This window comes from Rhododendron vialii, chromosome 2a (genome assembly GCF_030253575.1).
Source record: "Rhododendron vialii isolate Sample 1 chromosome 2a, ASM3025357v1".
NCBI classification, from domain to species: Eukaryota; Viridiplantae; Streptophyta; class Magnoliopsida; order Ericales; family Ericaceae; genus Rhododendron; species Rhododendron vialii.
This window is the reverse complement of record NC_080558.1, coordinates 8,212,074-8,226,505: the sequence shown is the minus strand read 5'-3', so window position 1 is coordinate 8,226,505 and position 14,432 is coordinate 8,212,074. Positions and strand designations below refer to the sequence as shown.

The window sequence follows — 14,432 nt, the reverse complement described above, 5'->3', positions numbered from 1 at the left end:
TCTACACTCGGTCTATCAATCAAATAGTGATCATGTTCGATTACCCACCCCCCATCGGGAGAAGTCGTTCGGATAGCACCGAACGTCCTATTGGGCTCGGAAGAACAGTTTGAGTCCTGGGATGAACATCACTGTTCACCCCCAGGTTTTTCACTATTGACTCAAAACAGAAATACCCCAAAAACCCAGAAAATGTGCATAAAAAGCAAGGGAAAGAGTAAAACGATAAGAATCAATGACATACCTGAAGATTTCTATTGGAATGAGGCTTGAAAGTGAAGATCTGGATTCTAGTCAAGTTCTAGAACGGGATTGTAGAAAGAGAAGCTCCAGACGCTAGAGAGAGAAAGTGCAGAAGAGCTTTCTCTCTCCTCCTACATCGTTACTTATAGATGGAGCGGGGCTTTTCGAATTTCCCGCCCATCATTTCACCGCCGAACCCCTCACCAACCACCACGTGACACGTGGCGACTGAAAGCCTTGCCCATGCCAGCCGTCCCCTCATCTGCCAAGACATCTTTTCAACTGACACACCCATTTAAATGGTCGACAGCTGTCATCCTATGTGGGGCTCGGACGAATCCGTAGCGGGTTCAAAAGAAGGTTCTCGGATACAGCTCGGCCTAATCCAAAATCAACCCATACCAAGTAAAGAGCTTCGGCGTGGGTTGAGGGGCTATTGTAGCAGGCCGAGCAAAGTGGCCCGTGCTGTTTCCGAACGTGGTCCAGAATCCCTTTCAAACTCCAATTCATCTCTTTCTACGTTCGGGACTCCGAAGGCCTCTGCAGCCGAGGGTTTCGTTAAGTACAACTTCTATAATCGCCTCGGTTTCCAGTACCCACGCGAACGGGAATCTCGCTTGGATTGGACACCATTCGAGGTCGCATAACACGCTCGGTGCCGAATGAAGCGTGGCCGACGATCCAGCCCATCTGCGTTAGAACAGTAGCCGTGGCAATGATGATGGTCATGACGTCATCCAAACGGTTATGAAGATAATGATGGGGGCACATGAAGGTGCCAGCTCATCTTGAAAACGGTTGCAAAATCCTAAACGTGATGTAAGAGTGACATCAGCCGACGCGTGTCGAGCGTTGGTGCAATCTTGGAGACCAAGCTAAGGGTTCCCTATAAATATCCTATTATGCCTACTTGGAAGAGGTACGCACAGAAAAAACCCTAGCTCTTAATCCCTAATTCTTCCTTGCAAGAAAACTGACTCTTGCACCGGAGGGCCATCCCGGAGAACCTCCGGTGTGGTCTTTAGTCGTGCTTCGTTTTGCAGAGAAAAGAAGGGAACAAGGAGCCGACCTCGAGCCCACATTCAGAAAGTATGAACCATCCGGAACGGAGCCCCCACATAATGACTTCGGGCATCTAAACTAGCTTGCGAACACCTTGATTAATTTCTGAGGTAGTAATCCTACTGTTCACTAGCGGAATATGCCTGACTAAAGCTAGGACAAGTTCTTGAGTGGACTAATTAACCCCACGAGAATTGATATCACTGTGGAGGTTTCAAACTAAGAGAGCAAAATTCTAAGTTTTACCACATGGACAGTTTCTCAACTATGTAAACTCTCTATAATTTTTTTAATAACCAAATGTTCGGACTAGTTTACACGCACTTTAACTAATCCTCAACTACATAAACTTACAAGAGTTTAAAGTGCTGAAAGTCTTGAACAGTTCCCTAGCAGCCACCTGAAAAGTCACGAGAATGATAGAGATCAAAAGATAGCCAAAAAATTGGGAAAGGATTGGCATTCATTTTCTACTACTAATTTAATGTCTTTGGACCCAACAAGACTTGGACTTTTGGGTCTACGCCAGAGTTTAACTAGCGACATGGCTCTTGAGGGATATAATATTATTATTTAAAAATGATTCTCTCAAGTTCTTAATTTGGAATGAAGGGTAGTTCATACGTGTCATGTGGAGCTCATCCTGATCGTATTTTGAAAATCTGATGCTAGGAATTGAAACTTAAGGTGTGTAAAGATGAATGTTATTAGATCAATCTAATTAGGTTTTTAAAGTGCAACTATATTGGGTTTGCGGGATTGTTTTTTTTTTTTTATTCGTATATCTCTGTGTCTAGACAAAATAATTATGCACTTCTCGATCGACTAATCATTGAACGAACAATTAAATTACCTATTTGCAGAGTCTGTTTGAAACTAGAATAAAACTCCGTTTTAACTGGTCTCATACAATTCTCCGATTTAAAATAAGAGAAGTGGAAACAAAATTAAAAGAGAAGTCCAAGCAGAGGGTCATTACCTGCAACAAGTGGCAGTTTTAAAATGGATGTGGATCGATTTGACTCTTGAGTATGCAAAGTATGGCCCTGTTTTTGGGGTTTTTCATGTTTTGTCTTTATTTAATTTTTTTTCCGCATTTATTATTTTTGCATCTAAATTTTATGGATTATCAATTCATCTTGTTAAGACAAATTGAAAAAGGAAAAAATCATGATTTGTACCGAAACCAAACCAAAGAAAAACGGATTTTGTTCGACTTTATCATACCATTTCCTGTCTTTTTTGGGCACCCTATGCATAAGATACACCAAACCAAAGAAAAACGCGTGATTGAAATTTGACACTGGATAAAACGTATGGGGGTTTCAATTCCTTGTGGTTTCAAATCAACTCGATCATCCAAATTGAGTGGTCCAGTGTCTCAATACCTCAACCACCGTACGAGTATATATATACGGGGCTAATTGATGAGCTGACCTTGACAACCAATGGCTTTAAAACCTTTCATTTCAGGGTTTGTCTCTCGCCGCATGCTATCAATACGTGTGTGTGGTTAGTCTACACAGGCCTTTGCTCGGTCTACACGGTGTAGAAACTTTATATCCATCTCAAAATCAATTGACAATGAGTAGAGAGGTCTCAAATGTTATTAAATGGTCACTTATTCCACTCCCAAACAATGTGGAATTCTATTTCCTTAACATCTCCCCTCATGTGCAACCGTGTTTGAGGTCTGTCACGTGTGGCCACTTTTGGGTCCTATCATCGTGCAGCCTTTTTGCTGATCTGTCATCTGGGGTGTGGATTGTGAATTTTTAAAATGTGGGGTCCCCTTTCTGGTGACATGTAGAAACTTTATATCCATCTCAATACCAATTGGCAATGAGTGGAGATGTCTCAAATATTATTAAGTGATCACCCATTCCGTTAGATTTGTTAGAAAAAGTGTTAGTTGGTTATGTCAGTTTACGTAGTGTTTGCTCTTGTATTAGTTTTGCCAGCTCGCATTATAACAGAATGGGATCATCGTGCAATCCCAGGGCACCATATATGCTCAGTTCCCTGTAATTGAGAGATCATGGAAAATAGAATGCAAAGAAAGATTTCCCCTTTCCTTCTTTCTCTCTCTAGTTCTTGAGTTCTTCTCTCTACTTCTTGTTACTTTCTACACACGGGCCTTTGCTCGGTTTTAGTTGGAATCCCTGCTTGTGAATCCATTAGGTCGGGTTAGAAATGGCAATTTCAACCCATATTTTTGAACTTGTCTAAATCCGCCCATTTATAATCCAACCCAATCCAATCCGCTTATATTATATAATGGATTGAACCTATATCAACTCATATTTACATGGGCTTAGGTTGGTTGAAAATGGGTTCAATTTGGATTAGAATTAAAAGACCCAAACCCATCCCTGCACAAAAATGAACCAAAGCCCGATATACCTGGGTTCAACTCACTTCAACTTAAAATACGACTTTGCCTCTACTACTTAAAATATGACAGAGCTAGTACGTCATATCTAACTATTGATAACACCAACGAAGCAACTCAAATTTTCAGTTAATGTTATTAAAATGAGATAAACTTATCCGCGTAATCTCACATGTTCGTTTCGGCAATCAATGATTGAGATACGTTTTTAAACTATTACCGGTAATAATTATTTCATACCATTAACAATTTGTCTTTGATCTGGATCGTCCAAAACACCTGATAAAAAAATTGGCTTCTTAGCTTATTTTTGTATTTATTCAAAAGAATTAGGTTTCGATCGTAAATTTTTACTTTTTAGATTCCTCTTGTCATGATGAAGCAATAATTTTTCAAAAAATTGACGAAAAACTTACAAATGCAAAATAATTTCAAAGAAGGACAAAAAAATAAGCCAATTAGCTTATTTAACAAAAAAGCCCTAAAAAAACACTACTACAATAATAGATATGTATCACACTAAGAAAATTCACAAAGATCACGATTTTCAGTGAAAGTGTGATAAAAAGTGATGCTTAAATTTTTTTATCGCAATTTAACTCCAAAACTGAGATAAAAAGTGGGTTTTAACACGGAATAAAAGACCTCGCTCTCTTGAGGCGAGATAAAAGAAAAACAACCTCACCTTTGCGGCGTGATATAAGATTTAAGGGCGAAAAAATGAGATAAAAGATCTCACTCTTGTGGCGAGATAAAAGAGAAAAGACCTCACCCTTGTGGCGTGATAAAAGATTTTAGGGCAAAAAAGAATGAGATAAAAGATCTCGCTCTTGTAGCGAGATAAAAGACAAAATACCTCACCCTTGTGGCGTGATAAAAAAGAGAAAAGATCTCACTCTTATTGCGTGATAAAAGATTTTAGGGCGGAACAGAATGAGATAAAAGATCTTGCTATTGTGGTGAGATAAAAAAGAAAAGATCTCAATCTTGTAGCGTGATAAAAAACTTAGCGCGGAAAAAAGTGAGATAAATAATCTCACTCTTGCGGCTAGATAAAAAGCCTACCCATTTAGGCGGGCGGTTTGAATTTTCACGTGGGCGGACTGATACTCATTTAGGCGGGCTTTGAAAAGTTATGTGAGGAAAACGATGTCGTTTAAGAACTTTGAAAAGTTTTTTTTTTTTTTAAAGGTAAGAAAATAAGCCCTAATTACACTCATCCCAAAAAATCTTTATGTTTCATCTTCATCTTCACGCCCAAAAAGATATATAGAGAGAGAAGGCAAATTCCACGAATGGGTTTCACCAGTGCCAGTTGTTTCTTCGACGACGGTGAGTCGAGAATGGAGTTGGGTTTTGAGATTTTGGGGTCCGAAGTTTCTTGAGGGGCATATTTGGCTCGAGATCGTCGTCATCAATGGGTTTCTGAGGTTGTCTTATTTTTCAGCTAAAGAGCTCGTTGGCCCTGTTTTCGGTTGGATTTGGATAAAAATTAATCTTGATTTTGTGTTTAGTTTTTTTTGGAGCCTATTTTGATGTGCCACCAGTCTTACTCTGTTTCATTACTGATCACAAGAGGATTAATTAGCAGAGAGAGAAAGAAGTATTCTTGGATTCTTGCCTCTTAATTAAGCAATGATGAATTGGTTAAGTTGAAACTATTTGCCAAGTAATTCCGCAATCTGTGTTACTGTGTATGCAAGGATGGAACCAGAAGGTTTAGTGGCGGCGGCCGCTACGTCAAGAATTTTAGAAAATGCAATTATTATATGTGACAATTTTTTTTATCTCCAACTTATATAGTCTCGCCACTGCTAGGTTTTTTTCCTTATTTTTTTATTATATTCTAATCATAAATCTCCAAATTTTTTTTCAAGAAAGAAGACCCAAAAAAGTATTCCAAAACTAAATTTAATGGGCCAAAGTAAAATAATATAAATGATGATGTGTAATTAAGAAAAAAAATTCCACACTCTAACCCTAAAACAACTTAACCTAAAAAAATTAAGGGAATTTAATTATTATGCCATTATCGATGCCCAAAATTAAAATTAGTCCTTTTTCATACTCCATGTGTAAATGACAAACATCATTTATTTTAATTTTTTCTGGAGCCGATGACTATTAATATTGTAATGCATTTTTGTATTGAGGATCAGTCTTTACGAACTTTATCTTGACTTTAATTGAATCCCCGCTAATAAGCGGTGGATGAGATCTATCTCCAAATTAGTCGTTCTTTTAGGTTGGATATCGAGTCATGCAGAAAGATACCCCATTGAGTCTTCAAGCCAGCATAAGGAAATTAATGAGTACGAGGATATATATATATATATATATATATATATATACAGAGATTTTTCAGTGCTTTGGGAACACAACCACGTGGATATTCTTGTATTCTTAATTTATTTTACTTTTGCTTGAACCCAATCAAATCTACAACTATGACTATGCAACCAAAACTAATGAGCTAACCAAGATTAAGAGTGACCAATCTGATTCAAATATAGCCAGGTTCATTCGAAAATATTATTTGGAGACAGTTGCATTCTTTACTTTTTATAATCACTTATATCTCTGTGTCTCGTGCTACTTTTAATTAATTAGTTAGAGATAGATTCCTTAAATTGTCTTTCGAAATTATTCCAACTATAACATTCACGAGATCGAGAATTAAGAACCAGATCAGAATTTACTATGGGAGGATTTCTTGACCTGGGAATTATCCTACTGACAAGTACGTATGTATACTATTCAAATATTCTTGGTCTCTCTTTTGGTTTCATTTAATTGAGAATGATGGTTTGGTGTCTAATGAGAGAATATTATCAACTTATTGTTGAACGAGGGAATCAAAAGGACCGAATGAAATTCATTTTCCATTGAATTAATAGGTCCCCACCTTATCAACTTATTGCTGACAAGTACGTATGTGGACTATTCAAATAGTCTTGGTCTTTCTTTTTGGTTTCATTTAATTGAGAATGATGGTTTGGTGTCTAATGAGAGAATATTATCAACTTATTGTTGAACGAGCGAGGGAATCAAAAGGACTGAATGAAATTCATTTCCCATTGAATTAATAGGTCCCCACTTTATCAGCTGGTGGCAAACAAGGGCCTCATATGTTATTATTGAAGCTGACTGCAAAAGTCTTCACTGAAAGTTTGCTAAAATAAACAAACGAAATGTCTCAATTGCACATTGAATGAGCTTATCCCCACACACGGTCATTCTTGTATTTGAGAAGGATTGTGTGTGGAATTTTTTTGCTCAAATCCAATATTGGAAGACTCCGCACTTCATTAATTTGTTTGTTTGTTTATTTGTTTGATTGAAGATTCGTCCATTTGGATTGGAGAAGCTAGTAAATGTTATTTTTTTATTGTTGTGGAAATTAGTATTTTGCGAGACTTGATTTAAGTGAGAGTTTTGGTTAAGAGTTTCTGATTGCACTTTTGGTGAGAGAATTTATAATAAATGGTCATACAATATAATATTGCAGAATGAATGAGCATTGGATCCACATTATAATATTGCATCATTATAATGTATGACCTATAATGACTTGCGCCAGCTGACATGCTAACCAAGGATGGAACAAAGGGGGTCTAATGGCGGCGACTGCCAGGACAAGAATTTTAGAAAATGCAATTATTATATGTGACAATTTTTTTTTATCCCAAACTTATATAGTCTCATTACTGCTAGGTTTTTTTTTCTTATTTTTTATTATATACTAGTCATAAATCTTCTATTTTTTTTCATGAAAGAAGACCCAAAAAAGTATTCCAAAACTAAATTTAATGGGCCAAAGTGAAATAATATAAATGATGATGTGTAATTAAGAAAAAAAATATTTCACACTCTAACACTAAAACAACTTAACCTAAAAAAATTAAGGGAATTTAATTATTTTGCCATTATCGATGCCCAAAATTAAAATTAGTCTTCGTTTGTACTCCATGTATAAATGACAAATATCATTTAGTTTAGTTTTTGTTATGTTACTTTAATTTTTTCCGAAGCCGATGACTATTAATATTGTAATGTATTTTTTTATATTTTTTTAGTATACATTTCGCCACTGCTAGGGTAAAATTGTGGTTCCGTCCTTATGTGTACGTAATAGATAGGCATGCAATGTTATGTCAGAGGCATTTCAAAAATCACTCACTTTCTCTAATTGGAAATCAATTCAGTGCTAAGCACATGACTATATTGATGGCGTACGTAAACCTCTGGATTAAACCAAATGGGAAGTTTCAGCGTATGTATTTTTATATATATTTTAATACCATGTTAATTGCATTTTAAAAAATTCAGCAAATTTTAAAGAAAAAAAAGTTTTTTCACTTTAGGAAGTAAATATAAATATTTTTGTTTTCCTAATGAAACAGAAGTTCTTGGATAGCTTAGTGGTAAGGACTTGAGAAATCAACCAAGAGTGCGTGGGTTTGAAACTTGGTAATGACAAGAAAAGACGGTCTAATAGATTCAAAGAAAAGATCACGCGCAATAATTTTTCATCTCAGTTTATGGTGTGATTATTTTGAACTTTCAATCACGGTTACAGACCGTGATCTAAAGTGACATACAATCACTTTCAAAAAAGAGAAACAATCACGCCCAAGAGAAACAATCACAACTTATAATCATGATAAAAGAGAAACAATCACGCCTTTTGGCCGTGATTGTTTCTCTCCTTCAATCACGGTTTATAACCGTGATAAAAGAGAGTGACTTACAATCACACCCAGATCCATCACGGTAGCAGGAGCGTGATAAAAAACTTACAATCATGGTCAATATCTGTGATCTTTATGATTTATTGTAGTAGTGAAAGATTATTAGGCTAGGGTCCAAACACCCGTAAATTACTTATAGTTCGTTTTTTGATTAACTAGTAAGGGTCCACCTGCTTTGCACGTGAAGTTCATCAAATCAAGAATTAGTCTGTTTGTAGATTTGGTTACTTATCTTGACATTAACTAACTAAGATATCCGATAAAAAATAAAAAAAGAACTAAGTTAGATATCATCAATGCAAAACTCACAACCTTATAACGGGGCCACCATTGAATTACAACATAATTTGTTGTAAAAGTAAATCAACAGCTTTACGCATGCACCAGTTATATATATGTCTAGTTATCACAACCTTCGAGTCTACTTATTGAATTACAACATAATTTGTTGTAAGTGTTCTGTAATTTTAAACATTGAGCATTTAGTCAATGAGTTTGTGGACTTCGCTACAGGTAGGTCTGAGTTTTTTTTTTTTATATATATATATCTATGGCATTGACATTCTGTCAGTCACCGATCCCAAAACCAATTTTAAAGGAGGACACATTTTCATCCTTCCGATGTAAGATATTGTACTTGAAAAATATTTAACTTCACTTTCAAGCAACCAAACAACGGCAGTTAGGTATAACATTATTTGGCAAATGGAGCCTAATTCTCTCTAAATAGAATATTTCGGCAAATTATTTGGCGTTCTTTTCTTCTTATTAATAATGATATGTTTTCTATCATTATTATTATACTAGAGTTTGTCTGTGCCTAAAGATACGATACAACGTGAGATCTAATTAGTGGCGCTTGTGTAATTAATATTGTTTGAGAGAGAGAGCCGTAGGATTTATGGAGCAAATTAATGGTTATGATTTATAGAGAGATAAGATTCAAAAACCCTTCTCCCTTATTATGTAGATGTCCTGTGCATTTATAAACTGTACGTGGCTATTCATCACAATGGCGTTTGGAATTTGAGCATGATTCATTTGTGCTATATTAGTTCCCTTTTTTTCCAAGCTGGATATCCGCTTTGTATGTTCCCAGTTTCAAACATCCACTTAGAATATTCCTTGAACTTTTCTCACAAATATCGGCACGTGGAATAAATGGAAGGACAGCAGGAGCAATTCATCAAACACCTTATGCGCAACGAGTATTCATCAAACTTTTGTGCATGATATTTAACATAAAAGCAAGAAAAGCTTCAATGTAGATTCACCATGAGAGAGAGAGCAATACACATTTTTTCAGAAACTTACCGGTGTATTCTACCGACGCGAACATTTAATTTCAAATGGATGACTTAGGTAAATTTTTCCCCATAATTCAGTCTTGAATTTAGAACGGAGGAGAATCTAGAGGCTCATTCAATGGAACTCTTGACTGTCGGAGGGTATTCAGTCTTGAATTTAGAATGGAGGAGAATCGAGAGAGTCTAATTCAAGGAAACTCTTGACTGTCGGAGAGTTGAGAGGGAGAAGGACATTCGAGAGGCTCTTCAAATGGTCTAGGAGAGTTGTGAGGGATGCAACAGTTGTCTTATGCTTGAAGATAACACGGTTCATAGGGGATTGTGGTTTTGGAGAGACACAATAGTTTGGAATGAAATGTTGTGTTTTCCGTCGCTGCGAAAAGGCGTGGTATTGTTTTCAATTGGGATGGGTCTGTTATTTAGGGTTTATTTGACGGGTATTTTTGGAAGTAGAAGTGTGGGAAACACTTTTGAGGCTTCACGTTTTTATAAGTAGAGTAGATAAATGTATAACGAAGATGATATGTATGTACATGTGGAGATTAGTCAAGATAAAATCCTAGACACCTTTGTTAGGAAAAGTATATAAAAAAAGACCCTTAAGTTAATCACATGCAAGAAACGGAGATTATAAAACGATGCTACCCACACATATTAAGAACATGATTTTAAAACACATAACAATATAACATAAATGGAAAGACTCCGAACATAATTGTCTCATAGTTGTATCAACGATGCTATCCACACATATAAATAGATACATATTTTACACAAATTTTTTGTGGGGCCCACATCGAGTCCCACACAAAGAATCCAAGCCGTTCATTAAATGTAAAATATTTTTTCAAGAACCTCCACAAAAAATCAACTCAATCTGATACTTTTAAATGCTCGATTGAATCATCCAATTTTTTATTTTGATTTCTAGGTAATGAATATAGTTAGATGATTGGATCAAACATCTATAGATATTAGATTGAGGTGATTTTTAGCGGAGATTTTTGAAAAAATATTTTACAATTAATGATTGCCTTGAATTGTTTGTGTAAGACCTGAGGTGGGCCAAAAAAAAATCAAATAAGTCTGCCCCTTTCTTTCCACTTGAAAGAGGAAATAAATAAAGTGCGCCAGAAAAATCAGACCACCGAAACCGAATCATACCTTTTCACAATGCCGAACATATTCAACTACCTTGCTCTGGCTCTCTCAGCCGTTCTGGTGGTTTTCCCACCTCCTTCCACCGCTCAACCACCACAAAATCGCGAAGCCGAAGCACTTCTCCGGTGGAAACAAAGCCTACGCAACCAAACAATCGTCAGCTCGTGGATTTTCAACCAAACAAATGGCAACTCTTCAGCTTCAAGCCCATGCAACTGGCGTGGAATTTCATGCAACGCTGCAGGAAATGTAACCGGGCTGAACCTTGCCTACACGGGACTCCAAGGTACTCTTGACCATTTAAACTTCTCATATTTCCCTCTCCTCCTCCGTCTCGACCTCAAATACAATCAACTCACCGGTACCATACCCACCAACATCGGCCTACTCTCGAATCTCGTGTATCTTGATCTCTCCACTAACTCTTTCTCAGGCACAATCCCTCTCTCTGTCGCGAATCTCACCAAGGTTGTCGAGCTGGATTTTGGGCGAAACGCCATAACAGGGCAGCTTGACCCGCGGTTATTTCCTGACCGCGGGTCAAGTCAGGCTAAAACCGGCCTGCTCAGCCTCCAAAGGCTACTCTTCCAGGGTACCTTGCTCAGTGGTCCCCTCCCGGCGGAGATAGGTAATTTGGAAGATTTGACAATCTTGGCTTTAGATAACAGCAGATTTTCTGGCCCAATTCCTCAGTCTTTGAGTAATTTGAGTAAGATAACTTTCCTACATCTTAACCTAAACGAATTCTCTGGCCAGATTCCTAAGAATTTCGGCACCTTGACCAAGTTAACTGATTTGAGCTTGTTTTCGAACTACTTATCTGGTCCAGTACCGGAAGAAATCGGAAATCTTTCATCATTGGTTGTTTTTCATCTAATTTATAACAACTTGAGTGGTCAATTACCTCCACAAGTGTGTCGAGGCGGAATGCTAGCGAATTTCACCGCGGGGTACAATAACTTCACCGGTCCGATCCCGGTGAGCCTCAAAAACTGCACATCCTTGTACAAAGTCCGGCTTGATCATAATCAACTAACAGGAAATCTTGATCAAGATTTTGGAGCGTACCCAAACCTCACGTATATCGACTTGAGCCACAACAATTTACAAGGGAAAATCTCACCCACATGGGGAGAATGCAGTAACTTGACACGGCTGAATCTTGGTGGGAATTCCATTGGAGGTGAAATCCCAATGGAGATCTCCCAATTGAACCAGCTAGAAGTGCTTGACCTTTCTTCCAATAAGATATCCGGGAGAATTCCGGCTCAAGTTGGACGATTGTCGAAACTATGGACGTTAAACTTGAGTGACAACCAAATTTCTGGTCAAATACCATTCGAAATCGGGGGACTGTCCAATTTGGCTTCTCTTGATCTCTCCATGAACATGCTAAGTGGACCGATTCCGGGTCAAATTGGAGACATCTCGAGATTGCTGTTTCTAAGCCTGAGTAAAAATCAATTGAATGGGAGCATTCCCTATCAGATTGGTAATCTTGGAACTTTACAAATACTGCTTGATCTTAGTTCCAACTCACTCACCGGAGCGATTTCACCTCAACTCGGGAAGCTGATTATCCTAATAGCTTTAAACCTCTCCCACAACTCTCTCTCCGGTTCTATACCGGATTCGTTTAGTCGAATGCTCAGCTTGTCAACCATCGATTTGTCGTACAATGAACTGGAGGGTCCTCTGCCTGACTCCAAGGTTTTCAATTCGTCTCCGTCCGAAGCGTTTTCTCATAACAAGAATCTTTGTGGTGATCCAAACCAAGGATTGACACCATGCAACAACTCAGTGTCTGGGGGCGGTAAGGAAAACGAAGGAAACTCGCGGTTGATCATTATCGCAGTTTCTCCCTTGTTAGGCTCGTTGTTTCTCTTGCTTCTGCTTGTTGGGGCTATCGCGCTTCACCAAAAAAGTAACCGCAAAAGCCAGAAAGAATATGCGGTGAAGGGAGAAAACATCTTTTTGATCAAGAATTTCTGTGGAAGAATTGCATTTGAAGATATCGTCCGTGCTACAGACAATTTCGACGATGCATACTGCATTGGACAGGGAGGATCGGCCAGAGTCTACAAAGTTGACTTACCAAGTGGGCAGGTATTTTTGGAAGTTTCTAATAAATTTTCTCTATCCTTCCTTTAGATTGATAACTATCTTACATTCTGTGTAAATCCTCAACAGGTAGTAGCAGTTAAAAAGCTATTCATGAATGAAGGCTCAGAGATTGGGGAGATCAAGAGTTTTGCGAATGAGGTAGCCACGCTGACAGAAATAAGGCACCGGAACATCGTGAAACTCTACGGCTTTTGTTACCACAAAAAGCACACTTTTTTGGTTTGCGAGTACATGGAGAGAGGAAGTTTGGCAGATGTTTTGAGGAGAGAGAAAGATGCCAAGGAGTTAGACTGGAGTAAGAGAGTGAACGTAGTTAAAGGGGTGGTTCACGCTTTATCTTACCTGCATCACAACCGCGTGCCTCCCATAATTCATCGGGACATATCGAGCAAGAATGTTCTGTTAGACTCGGAAATGGAGGCTCATGTCTCTGATTTTGGCACGGCAAGGTTTTTGAAGCCCGATTCTTCAAATTGGACCGCGGTTGCAGGCACGTTCGGATACATTGCTCCAGGTAACTTTAATTAGTGTTCAAAAGGCCATCCTTTATTTGCTTGGCCAGCTAGTTTGATTCGCGAGTGAGAACTAACATGTGACATTGTTGGTGTGTTTTTTTTTTCCCCCCTTGGCATGGCCAGAATTATCGTACACAATGGCAGTGACAGAGAAATGCGACGTGTACAGCTTTGGTGTTTTGACACTTGAGATTCTGATGGGATCGCTTCCGGGAGAACTCAATTCAAACCTATACTCATCCGTTGACAACGAACGCATACAATTGGCAGATGTCTTGGATCCTCGTCTTCCACCTCCTACTAGTCAGAAGCTACAAGATGAATTGGATTCCATTTTGAATCTAGCAGTCTGGTGCTTGCGCGTCGATCCACATTCTAGGCCTACCATGTACGATGCATCTCATTTGTTTGAGATGAATGCCAGAGCTGGCAGAGTGAGTCCAAAGTTGGTTAAATCTGTTAGAAAGGGTGTTGATGAGCTGCCCATGCTCAGTTAGTAAGCTTGATATTTCTCTCTCTCGTTCTCTTTGTTAGGATTCCACCCAAGTGGGGTGGTGTGCGCAAAGCACATGATCACTCTCTATCTTATTTCTTAACGTGTATTTGGGTTTTCTTGTCTATATATATGCATGTATAGAGCGTAGGGAACGGTGTGTGACATAATGTGAAGGAGAGGGTGAGGTGAGCGTGGGGGGCCGGTCTGTGGCCTCCCGTAGAGGAACCGGCGTGTGGTTCCCGGAGAGGTTTTTCAGCTTTATGTATATTGTGTGAATATATATGTATATTGTGTGGTTCTAGGCGTGTGGTTCCCGGGGTGGTTCAAGGGACACCCAAAAAAAATACATAAAAAAATACCTCATAGTTTCCGATCAAATTT

General features: G+C 38.3%; 1 protein-coding gene across 1 annotated transcript; it reads left to right on the top strand.

The window, feature by feature from the left end:
- The first annotated feature begins 10,923 nt into the window (after nucleotides 1-10,923).
- Nucleotides 10,924-14,292, top strand: LOC131318090 (MDIS1-interacting receptor like kinase 2-like). The gene is made up of 3 exons (XM_058347895.1): nucleotides 10,924-13,022; nucleotides 13,107-13,554; nucleotides 13,679-14,292. Exons 1-3 carry the CDS (start codon nucleotides 10,929-10,931, stop codon nucleotides 14,050-14,052), a joined length of 2,916 nt encoding a protein of 971 aa, XP_058203878.1. The 5' UTR covers nucleotides 10,924-10,928; the 3' UTR covers nucleotides 14,053-14,292.
- Nucleotides 14,293-14,432: the final 140 nt, after the last annotated feature.